Below are 16,528 nucleotides of genomic sequence, written 5' to 3'. Positions count from 1 at the left end.
AAAAAAAATCCCCCTATAAGTGGACCCGTGTCAAACCCGTGTTGTTCAAGGGCCAACTGTGTTTCCCTAGGTTTAGAGACAAGGGGAAGGAAAGTTAGAATCGGATGAAGGAAAGAAGAAGAAAGAGACAATTCATGGGCTTATTCTACGCATCTGAAGAAGAGCTTTTGCAAACGCATAAATATAAAGCGATTAACTTTTGGTCTTTGCTTGTTTTTGAATTTTGCACACTAATGAGATGTTCTTTTTCGTTTTTTAGGTCTTGAGTGTAATCATGGCCAAACCTTATGAATTTAACTGGCAGAAGGAAGTTCCTTCCTTTTTGCAAGAAGGAGCCATTTTTGACAGATATGAAGAGGTAAAGAAGTGTTACTAATCTTTTCTCTCAAAACATTCTTATAATTATTTCATTTTAATTACAGTATTGAGTAAATAGTCTTTGACATAAGTAAGAACATCTTTGAGATTTATAAGTTGGAATAGTTGGAAAGAGGCAAGTTATGAGATATAATAATGATAATGATACTGTAATTTATTGAGCGCTCACCGTGTGCCAGATATAATCATGATAATGATGCTATAAATTATTGAGTGCTCACTGAGTGCCAGACAGTTTTCTAAGCACTTGTGTGTATTATTTGTTTAATTCTTCACAACAACCTTATAAGGTTGTTGCTATTATTACCGTGGTTTTACAGATGGGTTTCATGTAGTAACAGTTTTTGCCTAACGAAGTGCTTTTGGCAGGCTTTCTACATAAAACTTTGTATTTGTTATAAATGGAATAGTGATTGGACTTTGTGCTAGTTGTTTGCTTTGCTGGTTTCATTCGTACAGAACAGTTGGGTGAAAGCTTTGCATGGCCGGGCTTTCTATCATTTATTATTTGTGCCCTTTGCAAGGCGCTGTTGGCTCCAGACTTTCGATAGAGCAGGGGCTTGGGGCCACCAATCTATTGGGAAAGTTTAGGTCAGTGAGTTGAAGCCTCATCAGCATTGTAAATGTATCGTATTTCTTGGATTATATTTGAGTTTGAAGTGGATTGGGCAAGGGAGGGTGAGGAGACGCTGAGGCAAAGTGAAATGTACAACTTGCTAAGACTTCCATCTCCAGTCAGAATCGGTTCCCCTCGAAATCACTGGAATGTATGTGGTGGCTGATGGTGGTGGCCCACTCAGAGGTTTGGATTGTCGGGCCTTTTCATGAGGTCTGTGGGCTGACGTGACTCAGTACTTGTCGACTTGGTTTTTCCAAAATGTGTATCCTAATACCCTCTAGATTTATACTGTAATTGCTTTGTAAGTAAATAAAATTGAGAAAGGCAAAGGATGGGCCCCAGTGTGGTCACTATTCCTTGTACTGAATTAAAATATTGAAGTGACAGCTGTTTATAGGACAAGCTTGGCTCCTTCCCTGAAGGAACAGCTAGGCTCGCTCTGCTATGAGAAGACTCAGAAAATATTTCGCCTGCTGGAGGCAACCACTATTAATTCTTTGGCAGTTTTCTTTCAATCTTTTTTTGTTTGTTCTTTTTTTCTCTCTTCCCAAGTTGTGATTGTAATCTTTTGAAAATCTAAATCAGGACTTGCTTTTCTCTATTTCAAAGGATTCCATGACTCCGTATTGTGGGATAAAGTGAAATACAAGGCCTTCCTTGATTTGGCTCCTGCCTAATAGTGCAACCTCATTTCCCACCAGTTTCCTACACACACTCTCTGCTTTAGCCAAAAAAATTCCCTGGCAGTTCCCCCAAGATACTATTCTGTTACATGCTTTGTGCATGCTGCTCTCTTTTCCTAAAATGCACTTGTTCCTCCTAATTTGACTGATGAACTCCTACTCATCCTTCAAAGCCCAGATGAGAAATCTCTACCTCTTTGATAACCATCCTTGAACCATTCAATAAGAATTGATAACCTCTTTGTGCCACCACTCACCAACCCTTGCACATACTACACTGCATTCGCATTTTATTTATTGTTTTTGTGTCTTCTACTGTATTCTGAGTTTCTTGAGATCAAAGACCATCTTTTACGTATCTTTCTCTGGGGACTAGCAGGATGTCTGAAACTGCCAAACTCACTGTAGAGGTAGATTACAGAGTATTTTAGGTAGAAATGTTTCCAACTTGGTCTGGTTCTATTGCTTGTTCCTTTTCTTGATAAGTGAAATGGTGCGAGTACTTGATAATCTTCAAGATCTGTATGGGGATCTGAACCTCAATAGATTCAAAATATTAGGGTAAATCGTGTGACAGTTTTCATCTTTTAAATAAAAAATGACCAATATCAACAATTTGATATAGTTCAAGTTTAATACAAAGTAAGTTATTGCAGTTGGCTGATTTTATCCACTTTACCCAGAAGGCCAAGGACTGGCTTAGAAGCACTTACAAGTGTTTTTCCCAGGTAAGCCAGGTCCAGGTTGGGTACTAGAGTCACTAAGGTAGTGACCACTGACCCTTGGTCATGAGCTGGTGGGACATCATTTCCTGGATCTACTAGAGTGTCCTAAAGTTTGGCAGTTTCCTCAGGCAGCATCCCAAGCTCCGGAAATCTACAGGATTACTTAAAAATAAATACTACATGGCTCCTAATGATTCAGAGAAGGTCATTTTGAAGAGATTAAATATAATCACTGGCTGAGTATCTTGACTACTGTCATATAAGCAGAAACACATTAGAGGAAAAAAGTACTGTTTTTATGCTTTATCAAGTGAACTGTGATTTGATGAACAAGAGGTTATTATTTTTATTTCTCAGGATGAGTTTCTTTAGCTATTAATCATCACAACTCGCTCATATTTAGAAAACACTGATTTGCGTGGGCTTCTAAGGGCAATTGCTTTTCACCCAGGTTCCTCTGAAAATGAGGTAGAGGTCAAAATCTTGAACAAGGATTGACTACAACCCAGCTCAGCTTTCAACTTTAAGTGATATCAGGATTTAAGCAAAACAAGTTTTCACTTAATAAAGTAGATGTCTCTCTTCATAACAACATATCAAACAAGAAAGTCACAGTATTAGAAACTGGACCGTGGCCACTGTTATTACCGTTTCCCAGTCCCGTAAGATTCAGTTCTTTGGAGCCATGGCTGCTAAAATATTAAAGGCAACAAAATGCAAGCAGAAAAGGTTTGTTTCTACGGTGTGTGTGAACAGCAGTGGGAAATGACAGCTGATGGCAAGCGGGGGGGGGACAGAAATTTGAGAAAACACAGCCTGAGCATCCCAAAAGTGTCATAGCAAAGGGACCACTTACAAAGGAGCATAAATGCCTTCAGCACCATGTGACAACATTATCATGAGGGCCTTAGGGATCAGCCAAATATTAAATTATGTTCCACATACGTGTTTAAAGAAGGCAAGGAAGGGTGTCAGGCTATGGGTGAGCATGCACAGGTCAGAAAAGTGTTTACTAGTCGCTATTTTTTTTTTTTAAGATTTTGTTTATCTTAAACAGAGTTTGAGAGAGAGAGAGAGAGAGTGCACAAGCCAGGGGAGGGGCCCCAGGGAGAGGGAGAAGCAGACTCCCTGCTGAGCAGGGAGCCCGATGTGGGTCTCGATCCCTGGACCCTGAGATCATGACCTGAGTGGAAGGCAGATGCTCAACTGACTGAGCCACCCAGGTGCCCCTACTAGTCATTATTTTAAAAGTATATGTTATTTTGCCAATAACTGTAATCAGTGCAACTGCGTGTAAGCATTATTTTATTATTTCTGTATTGCTTTTGAGGTAGGCCTCATTTTTAGAGACTTTAACATAGCAGCTTGCATTGTAGCCCCTGATTATATTCCCATGCCACTTGCAAGTCTGCTTTTTACCTAACTCTACTTGATTTATAAGTTACTTAAATGCAAAATGTACTTCGTTTCCTAAGGGATGCTTGTTATTCAGTCTTTAAAGCAGAGATTTTTCTATTGCAGAGGCGAAAAATAGCAGTACTTTTTTAAAACACTTGCAACCCAAATGTCTCCAGCTCAGTCTCCTGACTTTCTTTTGAAAACATTAAAAGGCTGAAGATCTTATGCCCTGGCTACACTGGGCCTTCCCCGGTCTTTCCTAGAATTCCTACCTGCTGACACTCTCTTGGTGATGACTCACATCCTCAGTGCCTTCTTAACCTCTCCGTTCCCAGGACTGTTCCCTGCTCTGGTTTGTTTCGCTCTCTGAGTCCTTTGTATATATCATCAAATCCCCAGAACAAGACTGTTGTATGAAATAGACATTCACGTAAGATTTGGTGGTAGCAGAGGAGGATTGGAGCACACAAGAGGACTCACTTCAAAATTAAACATCCGAGATGGTGCTGAACAAATTTCCTTTGCCAGGCTGGCCAGGGAGTGGCTCTCATTGTCTTCTTTCTCCCTCTCTCACACTGAGATGCACGTGCCGGCTTCTCTTCTTCTCTTCTTTTTGTAATCTGCCCCTCAGCGTCCTTTTCCGATTTACCTATTACCCATGTCCCCTTTTCCACATGTCTCTTCTCCAAGTTAAAAAAAAAAAAAAAAAAAAAAAATTTTTTTTCCTTTCTCTCAAGCAAAACAGAAAATTTTAGTCCCTCTTCATCCTGAGTATTTTGGAAGCGAGTGTTTGAAGTAAAAAGGGAGCCAGACTTTCCTGAGACCTTTGCTTTTGCATAAGCTTGTATAATCCTCTCAGATAAGTGGTCACCAGTGGAGCTCTGCCTAATGAAGATGGTCTGTATCTGTGCTGCCCATTAATCACATGTGGCCGGCCGGCGCTTGAAATGTGCCTGGTGGGCTTGAGGGAACTGGGTTTTTCACTCTAATTAATTTTAATTTAAATTTATCTAGCTCCACGTGGCCAGTGCCTATCTTACTGGGCAGCACCGTTCTCGACAGCAAGCTCAAACTACAACCAGATTTCTCTTTTTTTTTTTTTTTAAAGATTTTATTTATTTATTTGAGAGAGAGAGAATGAGAGAGAGCACGAGAGGGAAGAGGGTCAGAGGGAGAAGCAGACTCCCCGCCGAGCAGGGAGCCCAATGCAGGACTCAATCCCGGGGAGTCCGGGATCATGACCTGAGCCAAAGGCAGTCGCTCAACCAACTGAGCCATCCAGGCGCTCTACAACCAGATTTCTCAACACACAGCGTTCTCAGTTGGTGGGAATCTACAGTTTGCTTCAGCCATTTCTTCTTGGTGGCAGCCAGAGCAGAGATTCAAGTATTATTGTGTAGATGACTCACCTCCGGCCCCGGTCCTTCCCACGTCCCAGATCCCCAGGTGGGGGCCACCCCTTGTTGTCACCCATGGGACTTTATTGTAACTGAGGCAAGCCGCCTGGGTAGAGCCCCCTATTCTGGCAAAGCCTTGGTCTTTCTCCTAGCCCCTTCTACCCTCTACCCCCAACCCCCTCCCCCAAGACACACTTGGGTGGAATCCTTAGGTGCTTCCAGCTGGTGCCAGGACAAGGGAAACAATTAATGCCATCACCAGACCCAGTGGAATATCAAAGTGCAGGATCAGGACCAGCCTAAAGTAGGGCTGAGTGGGACAGGCTGATGTTGCCTCTTTCCAGGGCAGCTCTGAAATCGAACGGAGGGCCGTGCAGCGAAGCTCTGAAAGGCCCGGACAGCCTACACACCCCAGGCTGTTCATCAGCGAAGTGAAGAATTTTCTAAATATAATTTTCAAAAAAAAAAAAAAAAAAAACAACTGAAAACACAACCCTCATAGAAAGTATTTTGGCTTCAAGATTTATTTAACCCCTCCGTGAGGACACTGGCAGGATGGTAAAGCTAGTACTAAGAGCTTTGGAGGGAGAGAGTTGGACAGTTGACCTTTGAACAACTCAGGGGGCGGGGCCCTGACCTCCACGCAGTGAAAAATCCACGTATCACTTTTGACCCCCCCCCAAAACTTAGCCGCTAATAGCCCACTGTTGACCAGAAGCCTTACTGATAACCAAAACGTTTGAGTAACACATATTTTGTATGTTATATATATTATCTACTGTATTCTTATAATCCAGTAAGCTACGGAAAAGAAAATCTTATTAGGAAAAGCCTAAGGAAAATCCATCTACAGTACTGTACTGCATGTATCAAAACAACAACAACAACAACGGAAACAAAACCCTCCACATCTAAGTGGACCCATGCTGTTTAAGGGTCAAATATGTATAGTCAAGAGAGGAAAGCTGATGCAAATTTTTGACAAAATTTGCTACAAAGCTGGTTTGTTGTCCTGTAGGGCAATAAAACTGTAACTCCTGGTTGTCTTTTCTACCAGCTATGAATCACATGCATCTCTGCAGACACAAAACATTTGCAACGTATCTAGCTAACTGCAAAGAATCTGGGCCCTAAAAAATAGTAACTAGTTTTGGTCAACCAAAAGTACTTTCTTCTATAGAGATAAATCCTCCTTGGGTAGGCCTCTTAGACAGTGGTCCCTTAGAATGTCAAGAGGATATATTGCCTTTTTTTTTTTTTTTAGATCTTCCCAAATTTTGGATCATTTAAACTGACTTGTACCGACAGGGTCTGGATATTAGGCTCAAAGAGTAGAGAAGAATTTTGCCTATTACTTGTATTTGCAGGGAAGGATGCTTACAGATTCACCCTGATGGTAATAATCGTCATAATATTTATTAGTCTTTCAACTTTTTTTTTTTAAAGATTTTATTTATTTGAAAGGGGGGGAGAATGCTCACTCATGAGAGAGCAAGCACATATGGTGGGGAGGGGCAGAAGGAGAGGGAGAAGCAGACTCCCCACTGAGCAGGGATTCCTGACGTGTAGCTGGATCCCAGGACCCCGAGATCATGACCTGAACCGAAGGCAGAGGCTTAACTCATTGAGCCACCCAGGTGCCCCTAGTCTTTCAGCTTATCTAAAAGGTGGACAAAACATTTAATGTAGTGACAAAACCGAATGAAAAATTAATTTTACCCATGCACAGTAGGAGTGCAGGGAAGAGTTGGAAAGTAGAAATGGTTGGAGAATTAGAGGGAAGACCAGAAGGTTAATATTCTCGGAGATATTGCTGATGTTTAGTTGATGGTACATGGAATAGAGGCTCATACATCTATTATTTAAAGCCTAAAATTGCCAATCACAAAGCCAAAAATAACATAATTTCAAATTTGGACTGGGGGAGTGGAGAAAAAGTAGGGAAATTAGTTCAGTGGAGTTTAATTTTGGTATTTTTATCCTAGGAACCTATTACTACATGTGCCTGGGGGATATTAGTTCAGGAATTGCTTGTCTTGCCACAAATCTCACTTTCTTCAAACTTCAGTCCTCACTGGAATTGGACATTTAAAGCAAAACCAAAAATATGTTGAGATCACTTCGTTATCCAACAAATTAAGTTCAGATGTCTCATTTTGAAACTCAGCATGTGGCCTAGACGCCCTGCCACCCTCACCCCTCTGTTTTCCCCCAGTGTCAGGTTGTGACGAGGCAGGTGGTGGGTCGGTCGGATTCCTTGTGGTATGAGAGGCTGGAAGGGGTGTCGGGTGCAAGAAGCTGACGGGGGATGCCTAAGAGAGCAGGCCCCCTTCAGGCTGAGTCTTGACGGAATAGTCAACCAGCTGATCAAAGCGTAGCTGAGATGCGGGTGGAGCCCACTTGCTCGAGAGCATGGGTGTGGAATGGGGTGGGGTGCGTGGGGGGAGAGGCTTGTCCAGCTGGGGCAGAGGGGAGGGCGCTAGAGGGTAAGAGTTGAAGTTACACATGGACAGTGTCCACACCATGGGGGCAAGTAAGGGGACAGGCTGGGTATAGGAATGAATCAGAGTAGAAAAGTGAAGGAAGATAAGGACTGTAAGGTGAGGTGGGGATTTCTGGCACCAGAAGCTAGGGTGGGCTCTGATGCAGGCACAGAGAACACCAGAGAAGGGCTACGTTTATGGATGCGCTTCGGTGGTTTCTCTTCCTGAAATCAGAATGGCACTTACCATCCTATCTTCCATAGTACCTAAGAAACATTTTTCTTATAATAGAAATCGCCTAAGTTTTAGCTAAAAATAAACTAAGCAGAAAGGGAATTGAGAAGCCTAACTATCCAAGAGGATGAACAAATGGATGCACACTCAAGTATGAGAATAAAGGGCGTGGAACCAGGACGAGGAGCTTGGATTTCTTTCTGGTTGTTATGGGAAGTGGAGAATGACATGCTCTGATAGACATTTTGGAGACAGTTAACTTTTGGTAGCTATGTGGAAAGTTGTTTGGGAGGAGGGGACAGGCAAAGTGCGGGTAGGAGATCTGAGTGCATGGTTAGAGAACACCAGGAATTTAATTTAAGGAAGGTGAACTAGAGTCTTACTCCTTCCTCCTCCTGGCTATATCTCCATAGCCAATTTTCTTACCATCCCTGTGCCTCAGTAGAGATGATAAGGTGCGTGGGTCCAAGGATTTTGCAGTTCTATATCTGCCTGCCTTCAAGTACCCTTCTTGTCATCTCAGCCGTGTGACTTCTTCCTCACAGGATAGGGAAGTTATGGCCAGGTTCCTGGGCACTTAATCAGTTGGGCTGAACATGGAAACAACCCAAAACTGCACCACCTAGCATCAGCCAGGTTTTTGCAAAAACACCCAGGCCTGTTCCTTCCTCTAGATCAGATTTAAAATTTTTTTTAATTTATTTATTCTTTTTAAGTTGGTTCCATGCCCAACATGGGGCTTGAACTCAAGACCCTGAGAACCAGAGTCACATGCTCTACCAACGGAGCCAGCCAGGTGCCCCTAGACCAGATTTCAAAACAACAGTTCTGATAATACTACCTGTGCTTTCAAATTCCCAAAGCTTAGAGCTCATTGGCATCCAAACCTGAAGCATTTGATGAAAAGTCTGTATGGTTTGGAAAATCCCAGAAAGTAAGTGGACATGAAGGCAAAAAGACTCTGGTTTGAGCCTTGACCCAGATATTTGCAAGTTACGACCTCGAGCAAGTCCTTTCACCTGTCTGAGTGAGCATCTGTCTTGCCTCAAGTGCGTTGGGATATCGGTGCCAGAGATTCCTAGTAGGAGTCTACGAGTCACCCGTGTGTGTGGATGGGATGTGTCTTCGGAGCAAAGGCTCTACCATGGTTGAGGCCATGTCCGTTTTGTTGTGTCCCAGTGCTTGTCTAGAGTAAAATGTTCAGCCAGTAACTCAAAAGATAGCAGTGCAAACTCTTGGCATAAATAATCAGACTTCTAATGTTTCTGCCAATAAATGGCTTGAACCTCTCCCCTCTTTGATTTTCTACCTTAGCTTAAGAGTGAGGGATTGATTAACAGAAGCCCAGGATAATCCCAGGTTTTCACTGCATAGATCCCTGGTGCACATTTGCTCCTTTACTTGTGGGTAAGGTTAGAGGAGCAATTTTAAATCACAGAGTTTGCGGACCCGCCCTCTGTCACTCTCTGCCTCTGAGTGTGTAAGCTGCAGGAAGGAACCGCTGCCCTTGGTAAAAAGGAGGTGTGCCTTGATGAGAGCAATGAAAACATGTGTGTTAAATGAGAGGTTTTTCCAGAGCGCTAAGTACAGACCTATCCAAGGATTTGGAGACGAAGAAGTCTAAAAGTATTAGAATTGTAAGAGACAGTTGCCCCAAGGAGAAATAACCAGAGGTCAGGCTTGACTGACCACCAGGTAAAGTTATAGCAAGGAGAACAAGTGTGAGCCTGATTTGAAGTCCCACTAGGAGATATGACATCAGATCTGGAAGGAGCTTTGAAGCCTGAAAGGGAAGAAAGGCATGAGTTAGGAGAGTGAAGAGACAAGGGTATAAAAGGATCAGTGATTGGTCAATAATTGTATCAACTTTTGCTGTGATGTTACAACACAGCACGCCAAAGCTTAAAGACATAGCAGGGCCAAGCTTTCCTCTGCCCTCTTAGGTTCAGTGGCTGGGGCTAGCAAATTAAGCTGACAAAAGCCAGATGGACAGGAGAAAAGGCATACAAATTTTATTGATGTTACTATTTTTACAGGCACAGGGGCTTCACAGGAAAGTGAAAACCCAAAGAAATGGGTAGACTCAGAAGCTTACATACCATCTTAACAAAAGATGATAAATTGTGGAGAAGCGACCAGATAAAGGGAAAGGGGATTTGGGCTTCTAGGGGCAATAAATTGTGGGAAGGCAGATATATATATATAGGGAAACTAATGGAAGATAGAGGTTATTTTAATAAGGTTTGTTTGTGCAGACTCACCTTGGTGCCGGCTGTCTTCATGCCCATAAAACTCCCTGGAGAGGGAATTTATGGCCACCTTCATTTCTCAAAAGTTTCTGCTTTTAATCAGATAAGGGAAGCTTCGAGGGGGCCTCTTTCTGCATCTGTTGATTCTCAGTTATTTTCAGTTCACTATAATCCATATGCCCAAGTGGCATATTTGGGAGTGCTGTATTCCAATCCCAAAGTTTAAGATAGCAACCATTTATATAGTCTGTGATTCTGTGGGTCAGCCATCCGGTGGGGCTCAGCTGGGCTCACTCAGGTGTCTGCTGGGCTGACTTGGGGCTGGCTGATTTCAGGTGGCCTTATTAGTGAGACCTTCTCCGGTCCACCTGATCTGTCATCCTTCTGCCAGCAGGTGAGGCTTGCTGTCTCTTGAGGTCAGCCGTGTTTCTGCTGCATTCTTTAGACCAAAGCAATCACAAGATCAATCCAGACTCAAGGAGTGGGGACATACACTCCACCTCTTGATGGGAGAAGCTATAAGTCACATTGCAAGGGGTGTGGATGCAGGGAGGCATGAAGGTTTGGGCTGTTTTTGTGATCAATCACAGTTCTCTTAGTTGCTCTTTATGTAGTCGGTCATCCCATGGTGAAAGGCTTAGGACAGCAGTCAACATACTTTTCCTGCAAGGGACTAGATACTTTATCAGGCTAGATAAGCCATAAAGTCTCTGTTACAAATACTCAACTTTGTGGCACAGAAGCAGTCACAGAACATAGACAATCCATAATTGAATGAATGGGCTATGTTCCGATGAAATTTTATTTTTAAAAATGGGGGGCATGCTGGATTTGACCCACAAGCTGTAGTTTGCAGACACCTTGCTCAGAAGACAAATAATGTTAAACAGAAATGAATAACACGTTAGTTTGGGTGGTAAGGACACTTTCAGGTTCAGGTAGTTACTTGGAGCTCATCATTTGCCCTTACAACTGTCTTATTTTATTTTTAGGTTAGTCATTCTCCACTTCTTTTCCTTTTTCTCTATCAACCACTTTGGTCTTTCTTCTCTATAAGATGCTCCAGTTTGGTTTGTTTTTCCTTATTACACTTTTCAATTTTATGTTTTTCCTCTCCATGAAGTTTCCTTGGGTTTGCTTTTCTTCATTTCTTCACAAGGATAGAAGATAACTATTCCCCTGGAGGAATAGAAGCATCTCACCCATGAAATAGCATCTGAGCCAGTCTCATGGAAAAGTCTATGACTTGAGATGCATGCTATTCAAGGGTGCAGGAAGGTCTGCTTATTCCTGGAAGACATGAGACGCATCCACTAGGAAACTAGAGAAAGAAATCTGGGGTGGCATAGATTTACGAGGAGCATGTGGAAACACAACAAAACAATATACGAGGAAAGTGTATAAATAATGAGCCAATAAAATTAAAAAACAGGGGCTAAGAAGACACTTAGGTACTAGTTCCTTGTTGCTTCTATTCAAGCTGAAGTGTAAATAGGAAAATGCTCAGTATTAGTTCCTTCTAGCCGTGTCTGTGACTGTAGGTGAGCAGGTGAACAGTGGCGAAGGCAGGCATTTCATTCGGGTGGATGAGTGCAGCCTTGTGGATCTCCAGGCTGATGGTGAAGAGGCCCAAAGGATGCATTCCCTTGGTGCATTCTCTTTGGGAGTGCGCTCTGTTAATGCGTGTGGTCTAGCCAATGAATTAATAGAGTTCATTGAAGGGTGAACAAATGAACAGTCAAGTGAAATATACAGCATGTGTTAAAGTAAATCATCTTCAAGTCTCTTCTTGAGTAATACAATTACGTTTCTTGACCAGCTGCATTAGCAGCACCTGGAGCACTTGTTAGAAATGCAAATTCTCAGGCCCCACCCTAGACCTGCCGAATGAGAAACTCTGGGGGCAAGCTCCAGCAATCCCTGTTTTAAGGGAGAGCCTCCGGGGTGATTCTGATGATGCAGCTTAAGTTGGAGAACCACGAGGCACAGAGCAAGTCAGGGAGTTTTGGATTTCCTTAGAGGGGAAAAAAATTTAAATACATTTCAGTTCTTTACAGCTGATCTCCCCCAAACAAGCAAGGCAGATAAAGGGGAGGGGACTGTTGAATAAAAGAAACTTTCCTTTTTCCAGAGGAGTTGAGCGTATCAGATTTTATTTTGCTCTTCAGCACGCTAAGCCCTTGACATCAGTCATCTTCTTTTAAACCCTCAGATGGTGTTAAGGATTAAATGAGATTATTTTCCACATTATACAGAGGAAAGAGAAGCCTAAATCAATTAAGGAATTGCCTACTATTCAACCTGTAGTGATCGATGGAGACTGTCTCCAGAACTGACGTATTGACAAAGAGAACACACATGAATCGCAGCTACCTGCATTATGACTTGGGACCTTGAAATGGCTGCCATTTGCAAATGATGAAGTTCAAAATATGGCACCTTGGAATGTTGAATATTTTAAGTGAAAGGACTTTGAAGGTCATTCTGAATCATCCCTCCTCCTCCCCCACTCCCAAAAGCAGGGCACCACATGTGAGAGGTGCCCTCCCTATACCTACAAGAAAGAAGCATCCATATCTCCAGTGACAAAGGTACTCCAAGAAGAATTTGAACAAACAGGCCTTCCTAAGACACACCCCCCCCAATTTACTACACTTAACCTCGTACTCCTTGACCTATCCTATTTCTAAATGACTGTCCACGCTTCATCAAACCTAACACAAAAATACTCAGGTTTAGCCATTTTTTCTGGTGTTCATTTTCTTATGCAGACTCCCATGTCACATGTTAAAAAAACAAAATTCATCCAAGTAAATGTGAAGATCAAATTGGCTTTATTAAGCAATTCACAAATTGGGTAGCATCCCAGCAATCCATCCAGCAAATAGAAAGAAGCTCTGTTGAGCTGCAGGAAGGGAAAGGTTTTTAAAAGCAGAGAGGAAATGGAAAAAGGGGAATTATTAGCAAAGAACGCATTGTTTTAGGCAAAGTTGCCTTCCTAAGGGGAACGGAAGGGGCCTTTCAGTGGGCTGCCTCTTAGTGCTGACCCTGAAACTCCAGGTTGGCTGGTTACAGGCCACCTTACTTTCGGGGTTGAAACTGCAGTTAGTTTAGGTATTAAGTCTTGGTTTGCTGACAAGGGCCTTACCATAAGTGACTTCATTTGGGGCCTGTGGTTCTTTTTATTATACATATAACTTACAGTAAATAAATTTGCATGCTTTTCTGTTGCTGATCTGTCTTTGTCAGTTTAATTCTCAGACCTAGTCAGGGACCTTGAGAGGATTAAGGAAAACTTTTTTCTTTTTAAGATTTTATTTATTTGAGAGAGAGAGCATGAGCCAGGTGGAGGGGCAGAGGGAGAAGCAGACTCCCCATTGAGTGAGGAGCCCGATGTGGGGCTTGATCCCAGCACCCTGGGATCATGACCTGAGCTGAAGGTGCCCCAAAATGTTTTCTTCTCCTACAGTTCTTTGAAGATATGTAAGGTGTTTAAAAATTATTTATGTATACACACATACACATAGTAATGGAAGCTACTTAACTTTATTAGTAACCTATTTGCTTTATCTATTTCAGACCATAAATACTGTATTACTATATCCAGGAGTTCTTATTTTGATTCTTTTAAGGAAATGAGGATGGAAAGAAATTTATTTATTTATTTAATTTATTTATTACAATTTTATTTACTTGAGAGAGAATGAGCGAGAAAGAGAGAAGGAGTAAGGGGAGGGGGAGAGGGAGTAGCAGATTCCCCACTGAGCAGGGAGCCTGACATGGGGCTTGCTCCCATGGGATCATGGTTTCATGACCTGGGCCAAAGGCAGACACTTACCCACTGAGCCACCCAGGTGCCCCAAGAATTTATTTTTCATATATTTGCCCCTCACATCAAATAAGTGCCCCTCAGAACACTAATACCTCTACCTTATAATCAATGAAGATCAGTCTTTAAGGATAGACAAATATTAACCAGGACTTTTTTAGTCTCCAATTTTTTGTGTGGGTGCGGGGAAACTAGGTAAAATGTACTGTATGGAAGGAACATGATATTTTCTTTCAATCAATGAAAGTAGACATAAAATATCCTCAGTGGGGAAGCCCGTCTTTTAATACTTAATATGGATAGATTCCTAAACACATGTTTTTAAACTCCTTACTCTTGAAGCCATAAATAGTAAGCAGTTACCTCTGAAATGGTACCTTGTCAGAAACATGTGATGCGTGTGTTGGCTGAGCCAGTATGGTTTCCCAGGTCTCGAGGTCGCCATGATCTTTCTGCTCAGGAGCTCCCCTGAGGACAGTTTTGCTGGCACCCCTACTGCTCTCCTGCTGTGGCTTCTCTTCTCCCAGGTACCTAAAAAGGCAGATGATCCTAACTGGTGAAATGCAAAAAGGAGCCTAGTGTTTGGATCCTCACCAAAGTCAAGCTGCCAGGGTACTATTTGCGAACGAAGAAAGGGTTTGTACTAGGTGGTATTTAGGGTAAAAACCTCAGCTGGAGAGCTCTTTCTTGAAGAGTTTGAAATACACATAGTTGGTTAAGGGCATGGGTTGGGAGTTAAACAGAAATCGCTTTAACTTTGGCTTGCACCTCAAGAAATGGGACTGTAAACCAGTCTTAAACCCACTGAGCACTAAGCCATAGCTTCCTTGCCTGAAAAAATGCGGGTGATGGTACCTACATCACAGAGCCATTATGAGAAATAATTAAGATGGGTATTTTTAGAATGTGAGTTAGATATACCTCTCTTCTGGTTTAAACCTTCAGGGGCTTTCCAGCTTATTTCAAATAATTTCCAAATTCCTTCCTATGGCCTATAATCCCTCTACATGACCCGTCACCCTCCTGTCCCATTGATGTTCCCTGCAAACACTGGGCACACTTCAGCCTCAGGGCCTTTGCACTTGCAGTTCTCTCTCTGGACTGCTCTTCCCCCTATTTTATCAGCACACCCACCCCCTCCCCCCAAAAAAATCACACATCACCCGTACCCTTTTAGATTTTTTTACCTTCACATTTATCAATTTCCTGATATACTATTTTTTGTTCATTATCCAAATTCCCCCTAGAATATAAGCCATGAGAGCAGATCCTTTGTTTTTATTTAGTGCTATATTCCCAGCAGGGAAATCATTCGTCACCCAACAGTTGCTAATAAGCACCCACAGTGATCCAGCAATTCCTTAGCTACATATCTGGGACTCAAATTTTTTTTGTTATTTAAATGGTTCCTAATTTTTAAGGAATTTTAAGTGTACCAAGGAACTGGAACTGGAGGTCCTTTTCGGGGGTGGGGATCTGGAGAAGGGTTAGCAAGAGATCTGCCTGTGGCAGTCATGGAAGTACGCCACTGACCTCTCCTTCCATTGGACCCCGCCACGAGCCGTGTGGTCAGTAGACAGCCTCCAGCTGCCACAGCTTTGGCACCCTTACAGCGTTCATAATGAGGTTCCTAGCCAGTGAGTGACATGGCAGAGATTCTGGAGCTGGCCCCTGTCTGCCCGGGATGAGGCTGGTGGGCAGTCCTTGCTTCGGGAATTCCATCCGCCTGGTGGAGACGTTGTCAGAGCCATAGTGCAGTCAGAGACCCTTCCTCTCTCCTCTCTTCTCACAGGTTTTAGTCTTGCCCCATGGCTCTCCCTGCCTGCCCCTGCTTCCTTTCCCCTTCCCCCAAGCAGCAGCCCGCCTTTGGTGTAGAACAGTCATATGCTAAATCTTCAGATCTGCAATTTTCTACAGCTCTGTGCTCACTGCAGAATTCTCGAGGTGATAGCAGTAGCCCTTGTGTGCATGTTCCAGTAATTTCTGCGCTTCTTTGAGACAATAAAAAGTGATAGAGCCAGGATGGGCCCTAAGCTCCTGTGGGACTGTATCTTTGAGGCCCAAATGGAAGCTATTTCAGAAGACAAAGTGGAAGGGAGTGACCTCTCATGCAGTTAGTGTAAAGATAGGCATTTTTTAAAAATTTTTTTATTGTTAATGTTAATCACCATATATTACATCATTAGTTTTTGATGTAGTGTTCCATGATTCATTGTTTGTGCATAACACCCAGTGCTCCATGCAGAATGTGCCCTCTTTAATACCCATCACCAGGCTAACCCATCCCCCACCCTCCTCCCCTCTAGAACCCTCAGTTTGTTTTTCAGAGTCCATCGTCTCTCATGGTTCGTCTCCCCCTCTGACTTACTCCCTTTCATTCTTCCCCTCCTGCTATCTTCTTCTTTTTCTTTTTTCTTAACATATGTTGCATTATTTGTTTCAGAAGTACGGATCTGTGATTCAACAGTCTTACACAATTCACAGTGCTCACCATAGCACATACCCTACCCAATGTCTAGATAGGCATTTTTTT

General features: G+C 42.7%; 1 protein-coding gene across 14 annotated transcripts in view; it reads left to right on the top strand.

Moving 5' to 3' along the window:
* The window catches only part of PLCB4 (phospholipase C beta 4), a 414,002-nt gene that overhangs the window by 240,816 nt on the left and 156,658 nt on the right, over nt 1-16,528 (top strand). For all 14 annotated transcript variants that reach the window (XR_003524780.1, XM_027623038.1, XM_027623041.1 and 11 more), the window contains one exon: nt 260-358. Coding sequence is in view for 13 of the 14 variants with exons in the window: in XM_027623045.1 (XP_027478846.1) it covers nt 260-358 (99 nt within the window). In the remaining variant the exon portion in view is untranslated. The remainder of the gene's footprint in view (nt 1-259; nt 359-16,528) is intronic.

The sequence above is a fragment of the Zalophus californianus genome, chromosome 8 (assembly GCF_009762305.2).
Source record: "Zalophus californianus isolate mZalCal1 chromosome 8, mZalCal1.pri.v2, whole genome shotgun sequence".
Lineage (NCBI taxonomy): Eukaryota > Metazoa > Chordata > Mammalia > Carnivora > Otariidae > Zalophus > Zalophus californianus.
Note: the sequence above shows the minus strand (reverse complement) of the source record. Positions and strands in the feature narration are given on the sequence as shown.